This window comes from Ictalurus furcatus, chromosome 16 (genome assembly GCF_023375685.1).
Source record: "Ictalurus furcatus strain D&B chromosome 16, Billie_1.0, whole genome shotgun sequence".
NCBI lineage: Eukaryota > Metazoa > Chordata > Actinopteri > Siluriformes > Ictaluridae > Ictalurus > Ictalurus furcatus.
In genome coordinates, this window is record NC_071270.1 from 21,325,171 (window position 1) to 21,348,354 (window position 23,184).

General features: G+C 39.1%; 1 protein-coding gene across 2 annotated transcripts; it reads right to left on the minus strand.

Annotated features, from left to right (window-relative positions):
* Positions 1-228: 228 nt before the first annotated feature.
* On the minus strand, positions 229-21,699 carry rab11fip1b (RAB11 family interacting protein 1 (class I) b). 2 transcript variants are annotated; one of them, XM_053644915.1, is made up of 6 exons: positions 21,252-21,699; positions 10,122-10,549; positions 8,355-10,005; positions 2,698-3,840; positions 1,742-1,832; positions 229-1,024 (listed from the first exon to the last, which is right to left on the minus strand). In XM_053644915.1, the coding sequence occupies exons 1-6, from the start codon at positions 21,587-21,589 to the stop codon at positions 818-820; spliced, it is 3,858 nt and encodes a 1,285-aa protein (XP_053500890.1). In that variant the 5' UTR covers positions 21,590-21,699; the 3' UTR covers positions 229-817. The 2 variants fall into 2 exon arrangements, with proteins under 2 accessions (XP_053500890.1, XP_053500891.1); XM_053644916.1 differs by lacking the exon at positions 2,698-3,840 and having other exon boundaries at positions 233-1,024; positions 21,252-21,691.
* Between the last annotated feature and the right edge of the window lie 1,485 nt (positions 21,700-23,184).

Genomic DNA, 23,184 nt, shown 5'->3' on the forward strand with positions numbered 1-23,184 from the left:
CGAGTACAAGGCTACCAATGGGTCCTCATCTGCACCAAGGAGTTTTAAGATGTAATGAACTCCACAGAGGTCCCCAGCCTTGGTAGAGGAATATCCTGTGTGCACATTTTAGTATCCTAAATATTTTCCTGCTCCCATCACATCTTATTTAACTGGGTTAAGAGCCTGTGATGTAATAAAATATTTGAATAGTTGCTGCATTAAAGACGTTTAAATAGGAGACTCTATTGCAAAGAAAATTCTTTATTTCTGAGTGAAAGATAACATCACTTATAATGTTCAAATGAAAAGGTATAAAGTACAAATAATCATTAATATTTACAGATTTCAAAAAGGAGAAAATGTCTCTGATTAAAGTGCTTTAGGGTACAGTATTGCACTCATTGCAGGCATATTACACAATGAATAAGGCAATATACTGTGTGTTTTAGGTGTGACTTTCCCCCATTTCACAAAAAAAAGGAACTATTAAACACAGTAGGTACAAAGAGCTCTTTTTCTGTGCACTAGTGAACAAAGCTTTAACTTTGTGAACTTTGAAAACAGGAAACAGTAGAAAGACAACGTTACACATTTTATTCTGTCCCATGATATGTAGTAAGAGCAGAGGTTTATGAATGTGAGGGGGAATAAATCCCATGTTTATGTATTTATCTCAGTAATAAAGACTTTAACACCATTGACTTTGCACTGTAGTGAGAGCTATACTAGCAAAGTCTAGCTTAGCGTTGTCAGAGTTCATCTTCCCGAAAGTCAGTATGTAAGTATTAATTCACTCTCTACATGCTTTCTTCAGCACCTCCTATTGTTTGAGTGCTCATATCGATTTGTTCTTTGTGTTCATGCTCATCAGAATGCTTGGCTTTTCGTCCATCACACGCACCAGCAGGTCATCGATGTATTGCTCCAGCTCCTGGATCCTGGCATCACGCTTTGAAAGCTGTTCCTGTTGACGCAACGCCAGAGAGATCAGCTCGGTCTGCGTCAACTGAGAATACGGGCCTTTCGTCACTGCTTCTGCAGCCTGAAACACACAAACACACACACACACACACACACACACACACACACGTTTATTATCCTTGTGAGGACCCTCCAGTGACATTCTGCATGTCTACACCTCAACATGTCTACACCTCAACTTTAACCTTAACTTCAGTAACCAAAAGGAAACCTTTAGTTTTATATACATTGTATTTGCTGATATATTGTGAGAGTAGACATGCACAATCCAGATATTGTGTTAAACAACTGTTGTACTGTCATTTTACTTATTTACCTATTGTTTTGTTTATGTATGTGTGTGTGTATATATTATACACACACACACACACACACACATCTATATCTATATCTATCTCTCTCTCTCTCTCTCTCTCATATATATATATATATATATATATATATATATATATATATATATATATATATATATATATATATATATATATAAAATAAATTCATTCAAATGTAGTACTATTTTATAATATTTAATGTTTGCACACCGGGTATAGAGTACAGTAAAGTGAGTTTCATTAATATAACATGGTCAGAGGAGTGTTAACAGGATAATTCAGTAACACAATTGGTTCTTCAACATTCAGTAGCTTTACTGTATTTACACTAGTTATTATTATAGCCAGATTTCACCCACATTCATGACCTTACTTGGACTTGTCGCAAAAAAAAACCATGACTGCAGTAAGTATTCATTCATGTACATTTATGTCAGGAGCAGTACCTTTGTTTTGGGCTGTATGTTGTCAGTTACTCGAGATTCATGAGTTTCAGGCCGATTCTCTGCAGCACTCAGGGGTTTTACAGCATGCTGCCTGTACACGGACAGAACAGGAATGTTAACGATCTTTCAGTGAATAGCATTTATTCATGTGACACAGCAGAGATGAGCATCAGACCACACCAAGTTTTACAATATACTATGATCTTCAACACGAATAGTGCATTGTTACGACAGAGGGTTATTCTTGGAGGCAGCAATCTCATCATTCTGTTTGTACGGTGGTGAACAGAAATTGCATGCTGACTGACAAATAAGTTCCAAGTCCAAGTTATGTAAATAAAATGAGGCTATGCAGCTTGGGTAACATCTATTGTTTTTTTTTTTTTCTATCTGGGTTAAATGTTAAATAAGGACTAGGAAGTACATAAGAAGAAGTGCAGTGATGGCAAGAGATAACTGGTGGACAATTGTGACATCTAGGTTCCAGGTAAAGAAAAAAAAAAAATCTGTGGCAGTTGTCATCATCTAACTCACAATATGGAGGTTTCAGAATTATAATGAGTTGTATGAGTTGTCTGAAGTGTTTAGAACAAAGTTTTCCTCCACAGGGGGTGCCAGGAAAAAAAAAAAATCAAATCAAAGCAATCGCTGAGCTGTCCCAACCTAACAATTCTGAAGAACTCTGCATGTTGATTTAATTATGCCGAGGACACTATGTTCATAAAACTGTGTCTAGATGGAAATGTCATTTGAACGGATGCTTTCCCCACTCATACCATTCACATAACAGCACAGCACAGGCTTCTTTCAGAGTGCCTTTTTTTTTTATGGCATATCATCTTACCAGCAGATTTTCACACCCCTAGTTTACAAGGATACTGGTTGTCACCATTTCTAAGAGTTCCAATACTAACTCTATGGAATGGGCTAATTAAGACTATATGGAGGGATCTCACCTGATTACTGAGGTGGGAGCAACTTGTTCTCTTACTTCACCTGCATCACTGGGTACCATTTTAGCCCATGGCAAAGTCATAGACCCAGAACCAGAACCCGTCTCCACTGACTCAGTAGCACAAGGTTTCATGACCTGTGATTTCTCAGCAAGTGGCGTGAACACTGAGGATGAAACTGTGGATGATGGAGTGCTGATTGCAGCTATTTCATTACTAGAAACCGATGTGTTATCTTGGTCCTTCTTATTACTATGGTTCTCTTGGGCTTGTTCAAGGTTAGTCTTGTTTGGAAGAGATGGCTGCTGGTGTGGAGTGCTTGGATCTTCAGTTCTTTTAGGTTTAACTGGAGGAAGAGGGGCTCGAGACTTCTTTTGGGATCTTTCCATGCTTGGCAGTCCATCAGTGGGGGAAACCAGAGGTTCTGGACACAAATCCTGACTGAGACGTGAAGGAGAATTTGGCTTTGCAGATTCAGGCTCAACTGCATCCTCCAGATGATGTTCTCTTCGTGACAGATCATCAGTAAGGTCACTTTTGACATATTCAACTGTAATATCATTTGAGGCTTTCAACAGTTTCCAGTTTGGTGGATTACCTTTGCTATTAGAAGCACTTGCTTTTTCTTCAAGGTGAGCAGTACTTTCTGTTAGGTTTTTGCCACCATTTCTTGGCCTATCTTCAGACACGGATATCCCACTTCTTGGTTTTGGTGCTGGGGTCTTGTTGTGTTTTATAGCCACTGGTCCATCACATGTGAAAGGATTAGTATTAACTTGTGTGACATCTTGAGTGACTGACAAGACTTTACTCTCATGATGTCTCTCAGGGGTTTTCTTTGCTCCTTGACTGAGACCTGCTTGATCTGTGTTTTCTTTGACCGTCACTTCTCTGGTCATCTTCAGTGTACCTGGTGGTTGAGGTGCTGGACGTTTTGAGACTTCTTTTAAATTCGAATGCTGTTTAGAAACAGCTCTGGAGCAAACATCTGGCCCAGTCAACTGTATAGGTAATGGGGCACGTCCTTTTTTAGCAGTTGCCTCTTCAACACTGGTGTTTTCTGAAATGCTGGCATCTAAATCGTCATCCAAAAAGGGGTTGGTGTTCGTCATAGTCAACTGAGAAACTGTTGCAGAGACGGACACGCTGAGGGAGCAGGACGTGAGTAAAGACAAAAAGTGAGTGCTTTAACCAGAATTACTTAAATACTGTGTGAGCATGACAGTAAATAGTCTTGAAATTCTGTAATAATCACAGTCAAAATGCCTGGACAAATTGATATTGCCTGAGACCTTCCCTTACATAGTCTGAATGCTTTATGCCACACTAGAGGGTAATCGGCCAAATTTGAGGCCTTCCTCCTTTAGCCAAACACACATACACACAAACTCCAACTGCTCGTAATGGTCTTGGTGTATATCGGCCAAGTAACTATTTACTACAGCTAGACCGACTTTTCTTTAAATGTTCAAACGCATTTGGCTCGTCTTATAAAGGTGATCTGATTATCAAAACTGGATTTTGTGGTTGAATTGTGAAGACCAGTCCAGTCACTTTGATTTACTGATACAGATCTACATCTCTGAAGGTTTACTCTCGTTCAGATCTTTGAATTGTCTAGAGCACCATTAAATAATTTGGATTTAGGCGAAGGGATGTGGCTTTCTTTTACGCAGTCAGAAAACTGAGTCTTTTTGAAGGCATATTAAAAGTGGGTTTTGATGGTATCTTAAAAGGCAAGATCACATTTCTTTGATTTATCTGGATAGCCGTTTACAGAATCTGTGAGCTTAATCTCTAAATCTAATCGGCTAAACCTCGTTGGACCTTATTATGAAAAGTGCTACATATTGAAAGATGAACAACTAAAGGAATGTCTCTTTAGCTAATTGAAAGTGATTGGACCTGCTTTCATAACCATAGTTCCAGTCTTGGAACTATAAAGCCTTTCCTTTACAAAGCGAGAGATTTGCCTTACACAATACAATAATTTCTGTAAAGATTCATGCAAGGCCTGTGGACAATACTCTACATGTTGTAATATTCTCAGCCTTGGCATGAATAATATAAACCAGAGGTTTGTTCAAGATATTTTTTGGTTTATTTACTGGTACTAATCGGTACTCTATAAAATGGTTTCAGGTGTGGAGTGGTGAAGGTGGCATGGAAGACAAAAGTCAATCAGCTGAGTTCTTAAGAACTTGGAAACTAAACACCATAATGTCTAATCCATTCTCTATAGTTCAAACAGGCCTATAGCAAGACCAGCTTCATTCGAATACTTGTACATTCACATAAATGTTCTGTAAAAAGTTGTTTAGTCTCGCATGAAAAAAATGAAAAAGAATTCCTAAGAACTAAGAAGTCATCTTCGTTCGTACCACACTGCACCCTCCTTCCTGAAGTCAGTATCTATTTTATGAGCCATCCAAGGCTTTTAAAAACATGAGTCAGAGGATTAGAATAGCCAGATCAGCTTTTTGGGGCAGGCAGAGATTTCCTGTGGGCTAACGTCAGTTGTAAATCATTCCCTGAGTAAAACACAAGAAGGAATGTTGAAGAGGGTTAGCAAGAACTAACGCATCAGCAGTCAGCATTAAAACACAGCAGGGAAACGAAAACAAGACAGACCATGGCAAGGAGGGTTAAAATAATTTATTTTGATTCGAGGTTGTAGTTGGTTAGTGTGTGTTATGACGATTCTTTTAGCATTGTACCAAATTTAATAAAGTTAAATGAATCACTATTTAACCAAAGTTCTTAATCACTCACCTGAACGAACAGCAGGTAGAGACATGTTTACACTCCCATATGCATCCACAGACTGTACTGAACCTACTGAAGACCTTCTGAATATTTCACAAAGGTGCTAAATATCGTCCTAGGACACAATGATCTTAGGACTCATGGCAGATTGGTGTTATATACCACAGCTGAACAGATTCGGTGACACTGTTTCCGACAATGAAGGCTATTTCTGGATCTAGTCCAGTTTCCAGGAAACCTTTGCAGGAGCAAATAACTAACTAGCAGAATGCAGTAACACAACTTCATCAAGTCATATGCACATGGAGGAGTTTGGGGAATAAAACCCCACAATTTAAACACTCCAACAAAACTAACATTAGATTCATGCAAATAATGCTAGAGTACTCCATTCATATTTCAGTGGTTTGAATTCTGAAGTAAAGTTCCTGTTTACACTTCTGTTTCACCCGCCATTTTGAAAAAGAAACGGTCAAGAGCATAGCTCTAAAGTCGATCCCTCACCTAAAGTCAATCCCTCACCACAACTCGATCACTCACCTAATGCATGGGGTTCAAACATTTTGCAATCGGTGACCCATATGACTCAAAAATGATTTTTATGAACATTAGCTTAATATTTTAATAGTATTATGTATTCTTATTTAAATGTGTACAATACTATTCTGGATATTTATTAGAACAAAAAAAAAAAAAAAAAAGCTTTTTATTCTTGAATTTTCCAGTGACAGAACAATGACAGGCCCTGTCATTATTTATAGGTCAACTTTGGATTACAGCCATTTACTTTAAGTGACCAGTTAAAACCGTCTAATAACTAACAACTGCTACATGAATTTAATAAACATTTAATATTACTATGTTTCCACCACTGTTACAAAATGAAAATAAATAAATAATCCAATGAACCTTACGATCATCACAGACGCATCCATCCAATGAACCTTACTAGAGCTGAAAAAACCAAACCCAGAGAATGTTTACAGGGCTTTATATGAGGGGAAGTGGACTAGGGACACAAAAAGTGCTTTCTCCACAGTCAGTCTGTTTGGAGTGTCAAAGACAGTGAAATTAATACTTTCAGTTTGTTTTCTGTTTGGTTTCACACTGCACAAATGAAAGCTGACAGGAAAAACATTGGCCGAGGGCCGTGTGGGAAAGGGACTGGACTGGAAACGTACTCACAAAAGTGTTTTTCATTGGTCACCTCTTGCAGTCAGGTTTGATTGGGTTTATATCAAGTTCTGGATGGAGATCACCTCTCTTCCACAGGCAGCTACAGAGAGATAGTTTTGGTCCGCACTTGTGTGCAATGTCTGTGATCACACCTACCCAAACACCCCAGCTTTCACCAAATGTACCACGGTCTGATTCACAGTACTACAGAGTACTATATCAAGTTCAAGTGGCTTTATTGTCATTTCAGCCATACACAGCTGGTACAATACACATTGAAACGAAACAATATTCCTCCACGACCATGGTGCTACATAAACAACACAGAGCTACGTGAGACTACACAGAACTAAATAAGACTACAAAGACATACACAGGACTACATAAAGCACACTTGTGCAAATGTGTGCAACAAGCACAAGACAGTACAGCAAATACCAAACAGGACAATAGGCACAGTAAAGGACAGTGCGTAAACATAACATACACAACATATGTCAGAGTGCTCGAAGCTTGCTATACAGTGGTGCTACAGAAGTGCACATGCAAAAGCTAAGCTGTTAGGATATAAATTAAGCTGTGTATAATGAGCTTAACAGCATTTTTGCCTAATGTCACTGATCACCAGGCAACAGTGCATGTTTTCATCCTCCTGTGTTTAAATGAATTATTAATTTGATTGTGAACCAGGAATACACATTTATACCAAAATATCACAGCAATGTGTGGACAAAGAGTGTATGATAAAGGGGGATGGAAACATAGTATTTGGAATAAATGATGAGTGAACTAGTTAGTTTTCTATGTATACTAACTGTTAGTTAAATGAGAATGAGTTTAATAGCGGGAAGGTACTGTAACTGACCACAGTCTAAGGCTGTCCCAAATGACTTGTGATGGTGTGTGGTGCATAATAGTGTGCTAAATAATACTTCACGTTGGTGCATACTACTGCACTTCATAGGATGCTAAATAATACACTATTTTAGTGAATGCTATTGCACATAATAGGGTGCTAAATAAATCTCTGCTTTGATGCATACTACTGCACTTATTAGGATGCTAAATAATACTCTGCTATGTTGCACACTATTGCATTTAGTATGGTGCTAAATAATACTTTGCTTTGGTGCATACTACTGCACTAAATAGGTTGCTAAATAATACACTATTTTAGTGAATACTATTGCACATAATAGGGTGCTAAATAAATCTCTGCTTTGGTGCACACTATTGCACTTAGTATGGTGTTAAATACTACTCTGCTTTGGCGCATACTACTGCACTTATTAGGATGCTAAATAATACACTATTTTAGTGCATACTACTGAATTTAGCAGGATGCTAAATAATAATTCACTTTGGTGCAAACTACTGCACTTAGTAGGGTGCTAAATAATACTCTGCTTTGGTGCATGTTACTGCACTAAACAGTGTACTAAATAATATTCCAATGCATACTATGACACTAAATAAAGTACTAAACAATATTCCATTTGTGGCCCATACTACCGCACTAAAAATTGCACTAAATACTTCACTTATGGTGCATACTACTGCTACTTGTGGTGCTTACTACTACCTAAAATATTTAATACTAATTAATACTAAAAAAAAAAACAAAAAAACTCTACTTGCATACTACTGTACTAAGTAAAATACTGAATAATACTCCCTGTATGCTACATGCTATTTAGTGAAGGAACACCGGCACTAACCTCGGTTTCATGGAGATTCTGGCTGAACGAGGGAAGTCAGTGGATTGTGAGATGACACTTTCTTCAAATACAGTTTCTTCTTTTCTTAATCTCTCCTGCTCTTCTCTCATCTGTTTTTCCTTCTTTTTCTTATCCTCCATCTCCATATTCCTTCTTTCCTGCTCCTCTTCTTTTCTCTTCATCTCCATCTCTGCCCTCTTCCTCTCTTTTTCCTCTCGAACTCGTTCTTCTTCCTTATGCTGTTTCTCCTTCTCTTCTGCTATTCTTCTCTCTTCTTCCTCCCTGGCTTTTTTCTCATCTGCTAACCTTCTCTCCATTGCAATCCTTTTCTCCTCTTTCTGTTTTTCTTCCTCCTCCATCATGCGTTTTCTCTCCGCTCTTTTCTTCTCTTCCTTCATCCTTCCCTCCTCAGCAATCCTCATCTTCTCTTCTTCCTCAGCCTTCTTCCTGTCATTCCCCTCCTCCATCTTTCTCCTCAGCTCTTCTGCCACCCTCTCTTCCTTTCTTTTTCCTCCCTCGTCCAACTTTCTCATCTGTTCTTCCTTCTCTCTCTTCATCCTCATTCTTTCTCCCTCCTCCAACTTTCTCTGCTGTTCCTCTTTCTCTATCCTCTTTCTCTCTTTTTCTTCCTCCTCTATCCTTCTCCTTTGTTCCTCCTTCTCTCTCTCCATCCTTATCCTCTCTTTTTCTTCCTCCTCCATCCTTCTCTTTTGTTCTTCCTTCTCTCTTTCAATCCTCATCCTTTCTTTTTCTTCCTCCTCAAGCCTTCTTTGTTCTTCCTTCTCTCTCTCCATTCGTATCCTCTCTTTCTCTCTCTCCTCCATCCTTCGCCTTTCTTCTTCCTTCTCTCTTTCAATTCTTATCCGTTCTTTTTCCTCTGCCATCCTTCTCATTTGTTCCTCCTTCTCTCTCTCCATCCTTATCCTCTCTTTTTCTTCCTCCTCCATCCTTCTCTTTTGTTCTTCCTTCTCTCTTTCAATCCTCATCCTTTCTTTTTCTTCCTCCTCAATCCTTCTTTGTTCTTCCTTCTCTCTCTCCATTCTTATCCTCTCTTTTTCTCTCTCCTCCATCCTTCTCCTTTCTTCTTCCTTCTCAATCCTTCTTTGTTCTTCCTTCTCTCTCTCCATTCTTATCCTCTCTTTTTCTCTCTCCTCCATCCTTCTCCTTTCTTCTTCCTTCTCTCTTTCCATCCTTATCCGTTCTTTTTCCTCTGCCATCCTTCTCCTTTGTTCTTCCTTCTCTCTCTCCACCCTTATACTCTCTTTTTCTTCCTCCTCTATTCTTCTCCTGTGCTCCTCTTTCTCTCTCTCTCTCCTTATCCTTTCTTTTTCTTCCTCCTCCTTTCTCCTTTGCTCTTCTTTCTCTTTTCTTTTTCTCTCCTCCTCCAGTCGTTCCCGTTCTACTTCCTCTCTTCGCCATCTCTCCTCTTCTTCCTCTTTATCTCCCTCCTCTTCCTCTTCCTCCATTTCCTGCACTTCTTCACTTTGGGTTTCTTCTCTGTAAACATGACTACCATTAATGCAGATATCAATCGGTGATGGAGGATTCTGATTGGTCGAGCCAAGGGTGGCGTTATTATGAGTGGATGTCTTGCTGTCTGTGCTGCCATTCCGTTTGTGTGTTAAAAAGGTAAATTTCTTCTTTTTCTTCCCTTCATACAAAATTTAAAGAATATAATTAATAAAAACACAAAGAGTGTAATTATTATTATATATATTATATATATATATATATATATTGTAAATGATAGAATCAGATACCTCTTACCTTCTGATTCCACATTGAGGCCTGAGGACGTGCTCGAGCTGATGGACGAGTTTTTATCAGGAAGTGCCCCTAATGAGGACATGGATTGAGACATGGAGTTGCGCTTCATGCTGGATTTAGGAACAAAAAGAGACTTTAGTTTGTTCTTCTTCTTTTTTGTCGACTCTCCCTCCGTCTCTCTGTCCAGTTCTTCCTCACTGTCCGTCAACACCTGGCTGACCGAAGGCAAAATCGCGGAGGCTGAGTCGCTCAGCCCTTCTTTCTTTTTGGCCCGCAGTTTGTCCTTGAACTTTCCAAGGCGCGAGTGTGATTTGTCAGAGAGGTCAATCATGCTGACACTCATGCTGCTCTTCAGGAACTGAATGTCCAGCAGAACCTCACCGCGCTCCTTATCGGCTTTCCCCGTCTTATTTAACAGCTTAAACCACCTGCAGGAGACAAGCAGCAACACATCACAATGTGTTAACATGTCAGATTGGAGTGAAACTAAATGTACATCGTTTCCCCCATTTTAGACAAAATATAACATTTATTATCTGAAGGTCTTTAGTTTTCTCTTCAGATACATCAATATTTTGAAGTTGGACACAAAGAACCACCTCGACCAATCAGTGTCGTCTAAAGGTGCAATACGCTGTTACACATCACTTACCCATAAGCCACCTCTTTGTTTCACCACACATATACACAAACATGCTTCAATACAGAAGTGTTAACATAGTGGTTAACATGTTTGCCTCGCACCTCTGCGGTTGAGGGTTCGATTTCTGCCTAGGAACATATGCGTTGCGTTTGCATGTTCTCCCCGTGCTTCAGGGGTTTCCTCCGGGTACAATGATTTCCTCCCCCCGTCCAAAGACATGTGTTGTAGGCAGATTGGCATTTCCAAATTGTCTATAGTGTGTGAATGTGTGATTGTGCCCTGTGATAGGTTGGAACCCTGTCCAGGGTGTTCCCCGCCTTGTGCCCCGAGTTCCCCAGGATAGGCTCCAGGCTCCCCCATGACCTGTGTAGGATAAGCGGTATGGAAAATGGATGGATGGATGTTCCATATTTTTCCAGGTCTGGAAATGAGTGCTTTTAAACTCTACACTTTTCTAGATCTACACAAGGATTCAGAGTAAAATTTCACTGTTGATTTGTAAATTTTTCTCCGTACGTTTATTCACATAAACCTGTTTGTGGGGGATGTTTTATAAATGAAAGTTTTGGGGCTTATTTTTTAGTTATTTTAAAAGTCCTTACACACACAGTTACATGCACTACCTTTACTGAATAACAGGCCAGAAAAGTGCAGATGTGTCATTTTTAGAGACCATAAGAGCACAGGAAACACCACATCCTGCTGATAATGAGACACATCACACTGCTGTCAGCATTATCACAGTTCTTCACTAATACTAGCGTTATAACCACACTACAGTACTGTAGTGTGTATCACTATGGAGAACTAGCTCATCATGAGTAAAACCCCAGAGAACCTGCCACTGACATAAAAGCCCAAACTGGAATGGGTGTGTGCTGTACACTCATAAGGGCGGCTTTATGCTTGATTTAACTACGTCTGTACCCTGCGTTCCTCTGGCACAGTGGATGTGTGCGTCGTTAGAAATTGAGGCTACGTATGCATGTGGTGCAATAGAAACAAACAGTGGGGGCAGTATAAGAAGAAGCGATGAAGACAGAACAAATCTCAGATTGCATACTTTCCAGAGGAAACTGTGCAAATGAATGAACTTAATTAGATAATTAGGAACATTTAGTGCAATTTGGGCTTTTTGTAATCAACCCCCCCGCCCCATCAACATAAATGTCAAATCACTTAACCAGTCTTATTATCATAGTACTGCAATTCAAAATCACTAAATATTTAATCTATACATATCTATATGAACAGAGGACATCCATTACTGCCATTAATTTTGATGTTATCGTTATCATTTATTCACAATAGTAGATTCTTTAATCCTCGATTCACTGACGCAGAGAGAAACAGGAAGTTTTCCGCCACTCCCGAAAAAGGCTGAAACAGAAAAGTAGAAAATTCCAGACAATCCGGTATCACGTCCCGACATGCCAAGGTTTCAGGAGTGTTTCTGCCCAAATGATGCAACCTGGGAGTGCAAATTCAACACAGTCCTCTAAAGGTCACTCTACAATTAACACACACCCATACCCTCACATTTAAGTGAAGGATAACTCCTGAAACTGTGTAGACTTCTCACTTTTGAAATGACATACATTTCCTGTTAGTTTCACTGCAGTTACTGAATTATTCATTGTAGTCATTGAATAAAAGAGTTTTAGCTGAATAACCAAATAATAAACTGGGTTTAACAGTCATCTAGTGTCAGGCTGAATGACCAGGAGAGCCATCTACACCAGACAGCTAGTATCAAAATGGAGCAATCTATTGAATCTATTGCTGACCATGATGCAAGTAGATTTATACTATATATAAAGTTTCTCCTGTTGGTGTTGCGGTAATTTAGTGTTCTATTGTTTTGACTACAGTAATGATCTTTATGTCAGGTCTGGAAGGAAGCAAAGTCAATCTTTATATAGTCATTACACAGTCATGTTTGACATTGAATCGCTTCTTTGACCCATCACCGTTTTTTCCTTAATAATGTTTCCTTCTAGTGTAACATCTATGAGATTTTCAGATTTATGTGGGAAAGAATGGGTATCGCAGTACAGAGAATACAATAAATACGTATCAATCTGTATCAGACTGTCTATCTATGCAGAGTGTACATGAACAGACGTAGTGAAATGTCTGATGTGATCATTCAGGAAGTTTCTCCATCTTAACGGTTGACTTAGAGAACAGATAAACTTAATGTCATTTCCTGCTTCTGTTCTGTTTTTGCAGAGTGCACTGGATAGCTAATATGCCCTACATTGTGTGTACATTAATAGCACGCGCGTGTGTGTGTGTGTGTGTGTGTGTGTTGTAGTTTTTGCATTGTGTGTGTGGTGTAGTTAGTGGTGTGTGGTGTAGTTAGTTATGTGTGGCACCAAGGTCCTGGAGCCTTGATTTGTTTTATACCACTGTATACAAGAAGATGGATGGGATGATAATGAGGGACTTCACTTCCTGGGTTCCTGCACTGATAAGGACTTCAGGCTTTGAGTGTGCAGCAGTCAAGGGCTTTCTGTCTGCATCACTGCCCGAGAGGCTAGGAGTTTCAACTAACACAACCGTAAAAACCGTAAAAGTTTTTAAGATTGAAGGGATCATTACTTGCACTACACAAAGTGTGATACATGTTATGAAGTGTGTGTGCAGTTCGGTGCACTTGGAAAAGTCTAGAAAGTCAAGAACACTGAACATAGAAGTGCTACTAGAAATCATGATACAAGGAATCCAGTTGCTGTACATTTTACAGAAGCCGGGGTGGGCAGTACTTATTTTGCACCGGATCAGCCCGGGAACAGAATCCAGTACATCCTGGACTTACTTGTAGGGATCATGCAACATTTTCGTTTCACCTCTCTACCAAAAATACAATCGGCTCATTTCCATGATGACCAACTACTAACTAGTATCATAGCACACTGCGTACTTGTGTCATCAGTTACATGCGCTCACGTTTCTTGGATATGGCAAAAGAAGGCAGCTGATATTATTTCTTAAAGAAGTAAGCGAAAGCGATAGGGCAGAACGAGATGCTAAAAAAAGTAAGGGAGGCACCGTTTCGGTTTATGAAACTTGTTGGTCCATCGCTCACAAAATTCAACCCTGTCCCGTATGTGAGTTTTTGGATTTGTAAAGGACATCTAACTTACACATCAGAGCAAACTGCAACATCAGGAGTTACATGACTGTGTCGTGGAATAATTTGGATAACCAGGCGAGCTAAGAACATCTTTTTTTCCCCATTGATATCGGTTATATTTATGCTTGAGCACTTATTGTGAAGCTTAACACATCGGAAATGTGTCACACCACAGCATCACTGGAATGTTATGGTTGCAATCCTTTTTTTTTTTTTTTTTTTTTTAACCACAGTCATCATACTTACTCTTTACCACTGGCCCTAGGTCTATGGCACCATTCAACACTACTGCATTACCCAAAGCTCTTGAAGTGCTATTGCATCTATATGTTCTGGGATCTTTTCCCCCCACTGTCCACTTGCTGGATCACCTCTCCCTTGGTGTTCCAGTATCTCCTATTTTACTAATTGAGCACTGGAAGTGGGATATCAAGAGATTTTTCAAAATTATTATTTTCTCTCTCTTTTTTTTTTTTTTAAATAGAGAACAATTTTGTATGAATGAATTGGACACTTAACAGGGGTTTAAATCAATACATTTGAAAAAGATTATTCTATGATTAAATGGCTTTTTTAAACACTATTGTCCTATACAAGTTATGTATATGTATTATACAGAATATATTATATAGATGTATTTTATATTATATAGAAATATATTATATAGGTGAGCATCACTTTGCCCAGACAAAGATCTTGGATTGAAACATCTCAATCCAAGTTACAATGCTACATGTTCTAATAAAACACAAGTGTTCAAATATGAATTAGTGTTTAAGAGTTTTCTAAATATTCTACATTTTCTAAATAAAGTGTAATAGCAATAATGAGGTTTAGGCCAATGTGTGCTTCAAGATTTACTGACTAATTCAACACATGGTAAATAAATGTGAAACTTCAACCAGGGCGTCCATTTAAGGAAAACTGAGCCGGACACCTACACACACGCACACACACACGTACACACACAGATCAAACTTCAACCAGCCTTCAAGAAGCAAGTTCGGGTTTCATCCAAGGTCAAGGAAGGGGAGTCGGCTGACATCCAGCTAACTGAGAACTTTATCAGGAGAGAATAACATTCCTGCACTGTTCTATAAACATGTGATGAAGGTTTTGCTCACACCTTCACAACTTTATGGAGACCTAACTTTATTTGTGTTAACCTTTGTACAAGTTAAATGTTGTGGCAAATGTAGGAATGCTTAGAAATTCTTATGAATAAAAATGTCAACTAACGTTGTATACTATTTACATTAGTATAGAGTTACTCACACAATACACAGCCTAGTGACTAGTCATTCAGCTGCTGGATTATTTTTTAATGTACAGCTTTCACAGGCTTTCAAGGGCTTTTCAAGAGCTCAGGTTAGTGTTTAAGCTTCCAGTGGTGTTCAAAAGCTCCACTGATTAAACAATGTTAATTGAATCTCCATTTGGTTTAGAATCAGCTTTAAACATAGTCGTTATTGATTTAATCAGGCCTGAGATTTTGAACATGACCCGACGTGGAGAGTGTTCGTTTAGATACAATGATAGCCAAGTCAAATTATTGGCAAACAAATTTAATGATTCATCTAATCGACCTAAAGAATTGTAATTAAATTCCACTTTAACTAACTTGTGCTAGTAAGCAGAAAGTTGTGAGCTAAATGGAGGTCAATAGACCTTTTAAAATTAAAAGGCATCAGATTGCAGCACTGCCTTCTGGGTGTGTTGAAATCAATAATAGTTGCTTGATTTCTTAATCCATCAAATGCTAATTTTACACATCATTTGAGCTGATAAAGTAACAGCACATCCCTTAATGGTCAAATAGATCAAACTAAGGAAAAGTGACCAAGGCTGGGTTTAAAAACTACAAAAAATGACTGGAACAGAAGCATGCTTTTGTACATCTCTGTCTAAGGCTATTGTATAGAATATCACCATAATGGGCTTATCAAATTCTCTGGAGGGTTGTCTGCTGTCTGAGAGAATGAACACAGCCAAAGAAATAGTAAAACACAGCCGAGCGGCCATCAAGGTTTAATGGGTTGGCTGGAGTGGTATAAGATCTCGAAACAAATCCCTTTAGCATTCACCAGCAACAATGATGCTGTTCAGGGCAAAGCGCAATCCTTAAGTCAAAGAACATCAACATGTGTGTACTATTTTAAAAATATGTCATCTAAAGGACTATAAAAAGACCCAAAATGTTTCCTTTGTCTCATTTTCCAGGTATTTAAATTATGAATGATAATGAGTTTCAGAAATCCAGCCATGTCAGGACACTGAGCCCTGGCTATGAGCAAAAACAAATAATGTGTTTATATGAAAGTGATTATTAACTCTCTTTACATGTCTTATAAAATGTACACACACACATTAGCTAAAGAATCAAACTGCTTTGTAGGGTTTGAACAAACCAGTTTATTCTATAACGCGCTGTTCTCCCTGCCATGGTGACTGCCATGTTTAGATCATGTGACCATAACAACTAAGTAAGCTCAAAATCACCATGAAAGAAGAGGACACAAGAGAGTCACCACTGGTATTGTACTTTCAGCCTTGAACAAGGAAAGTGTGTTAGCTGAAGTATTTTCTGCTGGATATAAATTATTTAGATGCTGTTATAGGAAAATAATCAGTGAAGTGGTGGTGTGATGCACTCTCATGTGAAGCTGATAGCAGCTATAAACAATCGATCCCTCATCAGCCTCGTCTTTTCTCACTCTTGAAGTAAAAAAAAAAAAAGAGAAAAGAAACAACAATAGCTTGTGATGTTACCGGAAACCGTAAAATGCCAAGCCCTTAGTTCTGAAGACTATCTTGTGGAAGACACTGAAGTCACTGACACTGGAGACTCCTTCCAAGACAAATTTCCACTTTAGGGACAATAAAACAAACAAACAAACAAGCAAGCAAACTAAACATAAATTCCAATTCCATAAATATGAAATAAACGTCTCCTTACATCTTGAAACCTCCATCATATCAACGATTGTATGTTGTTGTTTTTTTTTTATTAATGAACAACATAACAACCGTGATTAATTGTTGACCGAATGCACACAAAGTATGAGAACAAAATAGGTACTGACTTCCTAATTTGTGTGTTAACACTTTGTTCACATACTGTACTGTACTATGTAACAGAACTGAGCTGGACAACGGTTTCTATGTTCATGCAGTACTGTTGAGATAAAATACTCTCCATGTTGTGTAATAAAAACAGATAAATATAGCTACTGCTGTGACTAAAATGTGCCACAAATGTCATCTAAATGGCGTCTAACAACAGCCGGGTCAGCTAACTATCCAGCATTTTCAATTACATAACACAGAAATGTGATAAAACACTACTAAAAACCAAGCAGAATCAAACACAACAGCAAACTTGTTCATCCCTGCATGTACACACGCTTGCTAGACAAGCCTTCTTTCTAGTGCTTCACTTTTTAAACACAGCTGCTCTGATTGCTGTAATTGTTATCTTTGTCTAAAATCAATACACAGTTTGCATTTCTACATAATTATAGCATTGCAGTCGGTGATCTCCTTCATGTAGAATTACATTTACGGCATTTAGCAGACGCCCTTATCCAGACCGACTTACAGAAGTGCTTTGAAGTCTCCATCAATAAATACATCCCGATACTGGTTCACTAGGTCACGGACTAAGAATAGCATCAGTCTTAAAAGTCTGTTGGGAGGCAATATAGTAAGAGCACACAAAGGTTTTTTATTTTTTTTATTTATTTATTTTTTTTTAAAGTGATCATTTAAGTACTTTAGGAAGAGGTAGGTCTTTAGATGTTGTTTGAAGACTGCCAGTGACTCAGCTGTTCGGACATCTAGGGGAAGATTATTCCACCACCTAGGTGCCAGAACAGAGAAGAGTCTTGATGCATGCCTTCCTTGTACCCTGAGAGATGGTGGCACTAGTCTAGCGGTGCTAGAGGATCGGAGGGCTCGTGGTGCAGTGCGGGGTGTGATAAGTGATTTGAGATAAGTGGGTGCTGGTCTGTTTTTGGCTTTTGTAGGCAAGCATCAGTGTTTTAAATCTGATATGGGCAGTTACAGGAAGCCAGTGGAGGGGGCGTGGGAGAACTTAGGAACGTTGAAAACAAGTCGAGCAGTTGCATTCTGGATCAGTTTCAGAGGTTGAATGTTGCTCAGACGAAGACCTGCCAGGAGAGAGTTGCAGTAGTCCAGTCTCGAAATGACAAGAGACTGAATCAGCACCTGAGTGGCCTGTGTGGATAGAAATGGACGAATCCTTCTGATGTAAAGGAGCAATAGACCCAAGCGTGTCAGATTAACAGACTGCGATCTCCATTTTCCTTGTGGATGTTGGTGACTGACAGACTTGCTTAAATCTAAAATATATCGTTAAACTGTAGGCTTACCATGGATTAAGCAGGGCAGACTAATACTGCAGTAATTTGTTAGCAGTAGATGGTTTAGTCCAAGTTTCAAGTCTTGTATTTAGTCCAAGTTTCTCGACTGCATTTTCTTAACAAGAGCGAGTGACATTTTGTTTTTACTTTTTTATTACTTTTTAACAGAAAAGAGAAGAACGGGAACTGGCTGTGGACAAGTAAACAAAGAGTTCCTTTCTTGTGACGGCCTTGAATAATGCCAGTAACTATAGTGACAATATCACTTTGCAAAATGTAAATATTGTCATCTATATCCCTGATTTGTTGTTTTCGTCCATTACATTCCTGTATTCTTAATTATTTTTCTTGATCTGATAGCTGCATCTCTCATTTTCACCTGTTGCCAAACCTTCAGCAAAGCTTCACTACTAGAAGTATAAGATTAAATAATTACAAGACTTTATAACAGCAATGCAAAAATGCAGTGATAAATTTCTACTGCAGATTTTGATCCATGTTAGGAGTTAGTAATGTGTTCAGGGAAGAGGTGGGTCTTTAGCAGTTTTTTTTGAAGATAGTGACGTTCATTTCACTACTGAGGGACAGTCAGGTTGAAGGTTCTGGAAAGGGACCTCGTGTCTCACATTTCAACAACAATTCAGCCTATTCACCCTGGACAGGGTGCCAATCCATCTCCGGGCACAATCACACGCATGCACACCCATTCACACACTATGGACAATTTAGTGATGGCAATCAGCCCACAATGCATGTCTTTGGACTGGGGGAGGAAACCCCGAAGCAAAAGGAGAAGGAGAACATGCAAGCTCCGTGCACACAGGGCGGAGGTGGGAATCAAGCCCCCAACCCTGGAGGTTCAATGCAAATATGCTAAACACTAAGCCACCGTGACCCCAAGATGTTGATGTTTATGAAATTAAAGATGGCAAATACAATTCAACCTAAGAATAGTTCTGGTAAGAGGAAGCTTGACTGTATAGTTTGTGTTTAAATCATTCATTCATGGATCCAGAGTCTTTCCTGGTGCAAGGCGTTAATACACCCTGATGACAGTCCATCACAGGGCAACTTGTATACACACACACAAACACAAACACACACACACAAACACACACACACAAACACACACACACAAACACACACACACAAACACACACACACAAACACACACACACAAACACACACAAACACAAACCTCCCTATGGGCAGTTAAGCATTGCCAGTGCATCTACTGGCATGTTTTTGGCAGGTAGGAGTAAACCACAGAACCCAGAGGAAACCCACACAGACTCGGGGAGAACATGGACAAAAACTCTGTGAGGCGGCAATGCTACAATGATAGTAACTGAAGTGTTTTTAAAAAATCCATATTGATTTACACTGGCATAAAGTTGGTTTGACGTCAATATTCGTGGATATGCGGAAATTAAGGGACCGTCTCTAAAGTTACATAAGACATTGTTAAACACGTTTCTAACTTCAATAGCAGTTGAAGGGAATGACTTACAGTCATATAACCAACTGTAAAGTGTTCATCTAGGTGTCAGGTATAATTCAAACCTTTTAGATTTTTGATATTTATTAAAATAAGCTATTAAATCATATGTAAATATTGCCATGAATTTCACTACAGAATGGGCCCATACACAAAATAGCCATTATTTAAATTTGAAGGGAATGATGTACAGTCACAAAACCAACTGGAAAGTGTTCGACTAGGTGTTAGGTATCACTCACATCTTTTAGAATTTTGATATTTAACCCTACAATGCATGAACAAAAAAACCTTCACAAATGCATAAAGGGGTCAAAATGACCCGTACTGGATTGAATGGTTTTCTTCAAAAAATAGATGTCCTATTAATGAAATAATTATATAATATTATATTATATACATATATTAGTGTATATATATTTATATATCTATATATAATATCTCACAAAAGTGAGTACACCCCTCACATTTTTGTAAATATTTGATTATATCTTTTCATGTGACAACACTGAAGAAATGACACTTTGCTACAATGTAAAGTAGTGAGTGTACAGCTTGTGTAACAGTGTAAATATGCTGTCCCCTCAAACTCAACACAGCCATTAATGTCTAAACCACTGGCAACAAAAGTGAGTACACCCCTAAGTGAAAATGTCCAAATTGGGCCCAATTGGCCATTTTCCCTCCCTGGTGTCATGTGACTTGTTAGTGTTACAAGGTAATAATAATGGTATATTTTGTGTATGGGCCCATTCTCTAGTGAAATTCATATCTAATTTACATGTGATTTAATAGCTTATTTTAATAAATATCAAAAATCTAAAAAGGTGTTCATCATACCTGACACCTAGATGAACACTTTACAGTTGGATGTGTGACTCTAAGTCATTCCCTTCAAATGCCATTGAGCTTTAAATTATGGTATATTTTGTGTATGAGCCCATGCAGTAATAAAATACGTGGCAATACTTATATATGACTTAATAGTTTATTTTGTTAAATAGCAAAAATTTATGGAGGTGTGCATTACAGCTGACACCTAGATGAACACTTTACAGTTGGTTATATGACTGTACGTCATTCCCTCCAAATGCTATTGAAGTTAGAATCGTGTTTAACAATGTCGTATGTAACTTTAGACACGGTCCCTTAATTTCCGCACATCTGCGAATATCGAACGTCCAACGTCACACCAACTTTATTCCAGTTTGATTTACTGGAATATGAGCAAAACTAAACTGATCATGAATATTTCGTATAAACCTTTAATTTTGGGTTTAAGGTTTATACTAAAAATGGGTCAGATGTCACGAGCAGTGAAGACACTGTGAATTACCTAAGGCAATCACTTGTTAGCAAATCCTAAATATCAAGCATAGTGAAAATAAATACCTTCATACAGTACATCGCTCCACCCTTAATGCATAAGCACTAAAAAGAATTGCCTGGTAGTAAAAAGCGCTCTTACTGTGGGTTCTCGCGCGCGCTGTCCTGCCGGAGCTCGTGCACATTGACGACGGTCAGTCCGAGTACTTTGTCCGCTCCGAGCGGGACGCGGTGTAGCACGCGCACCTGCAGCGGGACGCCGTCCTGTTCAGTGAAAATGAAGGCGGCATCGTCCCCGCCCCACACCGGCTCCGTGTGCTTCTCCGCCACCGGTGTGCGGAACGTCTCGCGACCCGCTTGTAGCGTCGCGTACGCATCGTTGGTGCCATCCTTCCCTTTGATCCGGAGGCCTCGTGCCCGGAGAACCGACACCCGCGCGCTCACCGGGAAAAACTGCAGACTCTGATCCGCCAAAGACATGACCGAGGTCTCGCGCTCTAGCTGTTTAGATTAACATTGACTCCTAACGGAGAGGAGAAGTGAAGTTAAAGTATCCTGCACTGTGAGTGAGACCAAAGCGCCTCGCGCTCCAATAAACTTTTAGCGTTGCTGGTGGGTGTGGCTAACTGGGAGATGACGCATGGCCATTGGACAGCTCGATTTACATTAAAGCCAAAATGTTATTTAATACTGAATACGGATATGTTTTTGTTTGTTTGTTTTTAAATAATAAATGTCATACATTTTGTCTACCTCAATCAAGGGTAGAATTTTTTGGAGGGTAAAAGTTAAAATAACACGTATAGGCTACAAATGACTAAGACGGAACATAAAAAAATATATTTAGTAAATTTAAGGTAACATTTAGCACGGTTTATCAAGGTCTGTTGATCACAAAATGGTATTTTCCAACATGGTACACGTTAACGTTTCTGGATCCCTACGTCATCCAGTGTGCTGTGCACGTGACATTTCTCGCCTCAAAAACAAACGACAGGAAATCTTGGCTATGACACAGGAAACTGAATTAAACCCGAAAAATCACCATTAACGTCTATCCCTTAGTCCTCGCGACTTAACCCTGACTTCACCGTTTCTGTCCTTGAGAATTTATTTATAGGTTTCAAAATTTCCAGTGGGTGAACTGGTCACTGGGGGAATAAACACAAACACTGTAAACAAACTAATGAGTGAGCACAGAAATAGAAAAAGTCAAACAAGAACAGCTTTCAGTTCACTCAGAGAGGAGAGACATGTGCCGAGAATTTAAAGGCACAAAGATTAATATTCACAGTGTCCTCCTTAACCCAAAGGTTATCAACCAGCCAAGACATTTGCTTTGGTATATTACATTTCCTTCATTAGTTTCACACTGGAGCTACAAAACTAATACAGCTAATAAATAAAAGAAGTCTATAGCCATCAGTTTGGCACTGTGCAAAGTGCATGTCTTAATTTAAAAGCATATTTAAAAAAAAAAATTTCTCAAGAGAAAAAACAGTGATATGAGCACGTTCGCTTCACACCTCCAGGGTCCGGGGTTCGATTCCCACCCTGGCCATGTGTGTGCGGAGTTTGCATGTTCTCCCCGTGCTGCAGGGGTTTCCTCCGGGTACTCCGGTTTCCTCCCCCAGTCCCAAGACATGCATGGTAGGCTGATTGGCGTGTCTGAAGTGTCCGTAGTGTATGAATGGGTGTGTGAATGTGTATGTGATTGTGCCCTGCGATGGATTGGCACCCTGTCCAGGGTGTACCCCGCCTTGTGCCCGATGCTCCCTGGGATAGGCTCCAGGTTCCCCGTGACCCTGAAAAGGAGTAAGCGGTATAAAAGATGGATGGATGGATGGATGGATGGAAACAGTGATATGAACATATTCCTCAGATATCACAATCAATGATCACAATATGTTTTTCCTGAAGAGATTATATCATCTAATTAAGCTTAATTAAAACAACCAGATGTGGCACATAAAAATGCAAACAGGTGGCAGGAAGCAGGCCATGAATTTTTATATATTCAGTGTTAATCATGAACAAAATAAACCCAACAGTAGAGACATGACTGAAATGTATCC

Coding starts and splice junctions, on each gene's coding strand:
- rab11fip1b (XM_053644915.1), bottom strand. CDS start 21,589: ATGTCTTTGGCGGATCAGAGTCTGCAGTTTTTCCCGGTGAGCGCGCGG. Junction 10,006..10,121: donor CCTCAATGTGGAATCAGAAG/GTAAGAGGTATC, acceptor TTTTGTATGAAG/GGAAGAAAAAGAAGAAATTT. Junction 1,025..1,741: donor ACATACAGCCCAAAACAAAG/GTACTGCTCCTG, acceptor TGTGTGTTTCAG/GCTGCAGAAGCAGTGACGAA.